The following is a 7155-nucleotide window of genomic DNA, read 5'->3' on the forward strand; positions in this document are numbered from 1 at the left end:
GTTGAACCGGCCGGTCCGATCCGTTTTTCAGAACATTTCTTAAAAGAAGGTTTGATTTTATTAGTGGAGGTGTAATCACGAACACAAAATTTATTTTTGAGAATAAAATTGTATTTTGATAAAAGATCATAATTAAAAATAATAATTTTATAAATTTATGTATATTTTGGGTAATAAGTAAAAGTTCAAGAGTAAGATAGTTATTTTATAAAAATATAATGATATTTTTTATAATTATAATGTAGGTAAATTATTTCAGTAAGTTTGTAAAGTAAGATATAAATCTTTCTAAAACTTTGAAATTAAAATGTAATTCCTTAAATTTTAACAATAAGACTTTTAATAAACAGGTTTTTATTATCAAATAATAATGATATTATCTTTTTATTATTAATATTAGTCTATTCATAATAATATAATTATTATCCATTTACTAAAGATATTATTTAGTTTAAATAATTGTTAATAAAAAAGTGAAACATCAATATTTTCTAAAAGTTTTAGAAAGTCAAATCAAAACTAAGAATCTTATGATTCTCCTATCATAACAAATTTAGCAAAAAGCGAGAGAAGAGTGCGAAGATAATTTATATTATTAAAATATAAAAAAGTAAAAGAGAATAATAAAAAAAAAAAAAGAAGAAAGAAAAATATTAAAAGGATTTCTGCCATAGTAAATTAGAGAGCAAAGACTAAGAGAATCTAAATAATCTCTGTCACAAGAGAGCAGAGGCCAAATATAAAAAGACTCTGAAAGACTGTCCGTCACATGAGAGCATATGAAATATAATTGTTGTTTGGGCGTTAGTGCCAAATGTTTAAAGGCGGGAACACCCACAAATTGATAATCATTGATTACGGGGATAACTCACGAACTGTTGAATTATTAAATGCGGGTATAACTCACGAATTGTTGTGTGTTGATCTTGGGAACGCCCACAAATTGAGGATCGATGTTTCCCCTTATGCGTATATTATGGCATCGAGTTTTGCGTCGATTGCTGGTGGTCTCGAACTGATGGTATTTTTAACCACAGATACGTATACACGAAGGACACAATGAAAAACTATATCTGAGATTGATTGTCTGATTTTTAGGTAATGTCAAGTTGCAGGATGTAAACCGACACATAAACTCATGACCTGCATAGGGTTAAACATGCATTATACTTGTTTGCGTATATTTTTCTGTGATGGATTTTCTATGTATATTTGTGGGTGCTTTATATATACTTTATAATTATTTGACTTTTGTGTTCTTTATTTATTAAGTTGAATACATTCTATTATTTGTTGCTATTAGCTAATAACAATAAAATAAACTTAATTTTTAATTCCGATTCTATTAAAGATTCTCTAATTTTTATCATCTCTTTTTAATCTTTTTAGTTATAAGTACAAAGGCTTATTACAAAATTGTAAAAATATAAAAAAATTTGTTTGCGAATTAAATTGTTATTAAAATTTATTTTCTCTTTGCCTTGTTAGTTGAAGTTTTTATTTGAGAGAGGTAGATTCTGGTCTGAGATGTGAGATAGGTGACTAGGTGTGTTGCACCTTATATCAACGTATATTGAATGTATCCTTAACCTTAACCATGACTACACATTAGTCAAAGTAACAGAGGTGATAAATTGGTAACTAAAGAAGCCACACATATTCAAAAATTATTTTTAATATAGAGATAAAGATGTTATTTTAGTTAAATATTAATATTTAAAATATATTATAATATTATAAATATATAAAAAAGTATTTAATACGTATTTTATATATTATTGTTGATTTTTTACATATAAAATTTACTCACTTATAATTATATTAAATAATCTCTTTTTTTTTTAAAAAAAATACTAATATTATTTTTGTATAAAAAAAAAATTAGCCACACATATTGCTATAAATTAAGTCCTAAATCAAATCGAATACAACGTATAGAGCAATAATTATTAGAAAGTGCTAAATAAACAATGATCATTTTAAATAACATGAATAACCACCAATCAAATAAAAATATACTATACCCTAATTTAATGTTATAATTATTAGAGTATGAGGAAAATTATTGTCAAGGTAGTGTAAACTTATCCAATATATATACCAACAACCCATGTGGTGCTCCCTGCTTATACTTTATCGACTCCAACAAGAACCTGCTAGAGACTTCACACTTCACAAAATAAACCAACATGCAAATACTTCTCATTATCTTGCCAATCTTTTCCGTTTTGTTTCTGCTAATAAAATGGTATTCAAATTATTCCATAATCAGAAAAAACTCACTTCCTTCTCCACCGAAATTCCCAATAATAGGAAATCTCCATCAACTAGGTTTGTACCCTCATCGCACCCTCCAATCTCTGGCCAAAAAATATGGACCCTTGATGTTGCTCCATCTTGGGAGGGTGCCGGTTCTTGTGGTCTCTTCCGCTGAAGGTGCACGTGAGATCATGAAAACCCATGATCTTGTATTTGCGAACAGGCCCCAAAGGAAATTGTTCGACATACTTATATATGGTTCCAAAGATGTGTCAACAGCCCCATATGGTGAGTATCCAAGAAGCTAACGATTGTAATGGTATTATGTTCCTACCTGAAACATATTATTGTATATTGGATATTTCTTACTAGCTACTTCTTTTTTTCGCAATATTTTCTGGAATAAAATAAAAAAACTTTATTTTCAAAAAAAAAATATTCTGAAGTTATATTCAGGAATCCGACTTTTTTTTTGGTTGGGGATCCACCTTTCACGCAAGCAGCACGAGGCATAGCTCCGCCACTCTCCTCCGATAAGCAAGAACCTCCAACATGATGGTGGGATGAGGAGATCTATGAGAGGGATTTTAATCTTCTAAATTTTAAATTTTATTTTATAAATTAAAGTTTGATTTCTCATCATTTATTTCATAGGTGGGACGACCAGGAGAAAATAGGAGAGAAAAACTATTCAAGAGTGAGATCAAACTTTACTTTATAAAGTGAAATTCAAAATTTAGAGGATCTAAATCCGACTTGACGGGAAAGTATGACCACGCAGTGGTAACACGACGAGGGAGAGGTGATCCTGACGAAGAGAAGAAGATGAAAATGAACAATGAATCCCAGTACTTTTAGATCAATCATATTTGATTTTAATTTTTTTATTGCAAAAGATATTTTTGTCAGTTTTATAATTTCTTAACAAAAATATTTAAAGGGATGTGTGTTTATCTTTTTATAATTATTTATAAGGATATTTTAGTAAATGTAATGATAATATATTTTTTTAAAAAAATTAAATATTGATCAAAATAATATAATTTACGTGATATTTTTTTATTCGTTTAAATTTGTATTGTATTGTATTAATATTTTTTTTGGTGATTGATTTGTATTGTATTAATATGTAATAATTAATTATCGTACCGAAATAAATATTTTTTTTTAATTTATATTTTTATGATAAGAGATTTTTGTATTTATTGAGTACAAGTGTTCGTTTTAAATTTTTTAAAAAATAACTTTTTTAAATATTTGAGTAAACTTAATTCCAAAAACCCTCATTATTGACCGACCATTTTTCATTTCTTAATGACTTAACGAAGCTATATCTTGTATTGTATGTATTTAGAAAAAAGTTGTGCCTTTGTACTGTAACCGTATTGACAAAGTTGTTGTTTCGAATACTCACTCATACATATTTAATTCTCGTGGACTATAGGTGAGTACTGGAGGCAATTAAGGAGCATCTGTGTGCTGCATCTGCTTAGTGTAAAAAGGGTTCAATCATTTCGCTCCGTTAGAGAGGAGGAAACTCAAATCATGATGGAAGAAGTCAAACATTCTACTTTACCCTCTGTTCCAATAGATTTGAGCCAATTATTCTCCATGATTACCAATGACATACTTTGTAGGGTCACTTTCGGAAGAAAGTATGGTGGAGAAAGTGGGAAGGAGTTGAAGGAGTTGTTCATGGAGTTTACAGAACTTCTTGGTAGTTTTGTTATTGGAGAGTTTGTGCCTTGGCTTGATTGGTTGACCAGTGTTTCGGGGTTGTACACTAGAGCAAACAGAGTAGCTACAAGGTTTGATAAATTCTTGGAGGAAGTAGTTGATCACCATGTGAATCGATATCCAGATGATGTTACTAGCAATTTGGATCATGTTGGATCAGATTCTCAAGGCCACAATGATTTTGTTGATGTATTGCTTTTTCTCCAGAGGACAAATGCAACTGGATTTCCTATTGATAGAACAGTGATCAAGTGTTTGATATTGGTAAGTACAAATTTAGAGGATATAGGAGAGGCTATGATACTTGCAAATAATCCATGCTTTATATATTTAGCTTAATGGTGATATTATATTTTGATTTCTGATGGCTAATTAAGATTAGTGACAACAGTTTTTTTTATGCACAGTTCCTTACAAATAGTTTAAGTTGTAAAGTAGACATTCATTAATCAATATTATACCTAGGGGTGCACAGACCCGGCCCGGCCCGAAGGTCCGGCCCGGTCCCGAACACTTTAGGGGCTAATTTGGTGTGATTTCATCGGGTTTAGGGTCGGGTAAGGGTCTCAAAAATAGACCCGGTCATTATTTCGGGTCGGGTCCGGGCCATAGCTCGGGTCATCCGAAGTCGGCCCGGTGGCCAGGTCATCATACACAATTAATATTTTGTGTTATTAGTGATGGATCATAACTATTCTTATATGGAATTTAAGTATTGTAAACTTTAATATTTTGTTTTATTAGTCATTATAAAACTATAAGTTAATGTTTTATGTTTAGAATGCATAAGACTTTAGACTAATGCATAATATTGTGTTATTTGTATTGATTTAAATATTTGGTATTATTAGACAATATTAGTATTGATTGTGATTTTGCTTTAGTATTGATTGTGGTTATGCTTTAATTTTAAAGAAGGGTTGGTTCTTGTTATATTTTTTTAAGTGAATTTTACCATGTTAAATAATAGTTGGAGTCTTGGAAATTTAGATATTTTTACATGCTAGCTTATAAAAAGGTATCAACGTAATGTAATGTTAACGGCCCGGTTTTCACCCGGTATAATTGTGACCCGAAAGTGTATTGGTTTCATCGGGTCTAGGGTAGGGTTCGGGTCTAATAAATAAACCCGATGTATATTTCGGGTCGAGTCTGGGTCACATCAAACCCGGCTTCACCCGACCCATGTGCACCCCTAATTATACCATGAAAGAATGCTACACGAGTGTAAGTAGTATATAGCTCAAATTATTTAAAAAGTTCTGTTGCAAATTAAATATCCTATAATAATGTAGAATAATATAGAAAAATTTAGAAGTGGATAATTTAATCTTGATCATTGATTTGATTTAATTATAAGCCATTATTCAAGAATAAATGGCTATATAAAATATTGTGCTGCCCTTAACATTCTTACTAAATAACAAAAATGTTAATTAACTAACAAATTAGTTATTACATATTTGTATATGAATATATATATTGTTTATCTCATTTTTAATATGTATGTTATATTTCAATATATTGTATATAGATAACTGATTTGGTAGCTGATTTTTAAGTATACAGTTGATTTTATCAGCAAATATGTACTATAGAATATAGATATACATCATTTGTCGTCCATTTAATTTTCTTCGTTTTAGGATGTGTTTGTCGCTGGTGCAGACACTACATCTACCATCTTAGAGTGGACAATGACTGAGCTCTTAAGGCACCCAATGGTGTTGAAGAAAGTGCAAGATGAAGCCAAAAACGTGGTTGGTAACAGAAAGAACATAACTGAAGATGATTTGGTTCACATGCACTACTTAAAAGCCGTGATTAAAGAAACACTTCGACTAAATCCACCAATTCCGTTACTAGTCCCACGAGAAAGCATGCAAGATATCAAACTGCAAGATTACAACATTGCTTCGGGAACACGAGTAATTGTGAACGCTTGGGCAATAGCAAGAGATCCTAAGTATTGGGACCGACCTGAGGAGTTCGCACCGGAGAGGTTCATGAATAATTATATAGACGTGAAAGGGAATGATTTCGAGTTGATTCCGTTCGGAGCAGGGAGAAGGGGCTGCCCGGGAACAATATTCGCCATGGTTATTGTTGAGATTGTGCTAGCCAACCTCCTTCACCAATTTGAATGGGTGTTACCAGAGGGTGTGGAAAGTTTGGACATGTCTGAAACAGTTGGCTTAACCATTTATAGAAAGGTTCCTCTTGTAGCCCTTGCAAGCCCAAAGAATTAAGTAGTTAGACAAGGGGATTTAAAAAGTGACAAAAAAAAAAAAAAAAAAAAAAAAAGGAAAACAAAGCACCAAAGTTAAGTTCTGATGCTTTTATGGTTTTTGGGAAAATACTCGGTAATAATACTCTTTATTTCCCAGTTCTCACTTTGAAGGACTAAAATTTTAAATATTTAACTTCAGAGTTTTGTATTTTCATAAAGACGGAGATGAAGCCACGTAACATCTTTATGTGTGTGGGGTTATCTACTTATCTATGATCTTTCAGGTATATTCAATGCATATTTTAATTTTTTTTAAACAAATTGATGTCACTTACTGTTCTTGTTGCGAGGGTTACATGAAACTGGAGGTCGATCTCGGACGAGATTTGCTGTGGTGATCAGAGCTGCCGTGTCCAACTTGTTGGATCTGGTGGCCGGAGCTGTCGTATCCGACCTGGTGGAACCGGTGGCCGAAGCTGTCGTGTTCGACCTGGTGGAACTGGTGGAGCTGGAGATGCTGCTGATCTTTCGTCACCGGAAGGTGGTGGTACCTACAAGAGACTCCGATGTTTAAGTTAGTATGGGTTTTAAGCAGGTTTTTAGTAGAATCAGAGTATGAGTTATACCTAGGTACTCCAGTGTATTTATAATAGTGTGGAGTGACCTTTCTGCAGATAGTTATCTTATCTTATCTTTTGAGTGAAGTCATCTTATCTTTAATGGAACCGCCTTTATCTTTCTAGGCTTTAGCCGCCTTTAGATTTGGGCTGGGTTCTTTCATCTGGGCCTTCTTTAGGCTTCTCTGGTGATTTAGCCGAACTCTTTGTGAAGAGGTCGATAATGGGCCAACCTTCGAAGAGGTCGGTCATAGACCAACCTTCGAAGAGGTCGGTCATGGGCCAACCTTCCAAGAGGTCGGTCATGGGCCA

General features: G+C 32.3%; 1 protein-coding gene across 1 annotated transcript; it reads left to right on the forward strand.

The window, feature by feature from the left end:
• Positions 1–2038: 2038 nt before the first annotated feature.
• On the forward strand, positions 2039–6547 carry LOC112722172 (cytochrome P450 736A117). The gene is made up of 3 exons (XM_025773140.3): positions 2039–2547; positions 3704–4260; positions 5643–6547. Exons 1-3 carry the CDS (start codon positions 2190–2192, stop codon positions 6243–6245), a joined length of 1518 nt encoding a protein of 505 aa, XP_025628925.1. The 5' UTR covers positions 2039–2189; the 3' UTR covers positions 6246–6547.
• Positions 6548–7155: the final 608 nt, after the last annotated feature.

Source organism: Arachis hypogaea, chromosome 11, assembly GCF_003086295.3.
Source record: "Arachis hypogaea cultivar Tifrunner chromosome 11, arahy.Tifrunner.gnm2.J5K5, whole genome shotgun sequence".
Taxonomy (NCBI): Eukaryota; Viridiplantae; Streptophyta; class Magnoliopsida; order Fabales; family Fabaceae; genus Arachis; species Arachis hypogaea.

Bases quoted from the DNA above. Each gene is read 5' to 3' on its own strand.
- LOC112722172 (XM_025773140.3), top strand. From the start codon at position 2,190: ATGCAAATACTTCTCATTATCTTGCCAATCTTTTCCGTTTTGTTTCTG. The intron at 2,548-3,703 runs GTGAGTATCCAA...CGTGGACTATAG, and splicing joins TGTGTCAACAGCCCCATATG to GTGAGTACTGGAGGCAATTA. The intron at 4,261-5,642 runs GTAAGTACAAAT...TCTTCGTTTTAG, and splicing joins TGATCAAGTGTTTGATATTG to GATGTGTTTGTCGCTGGTGC.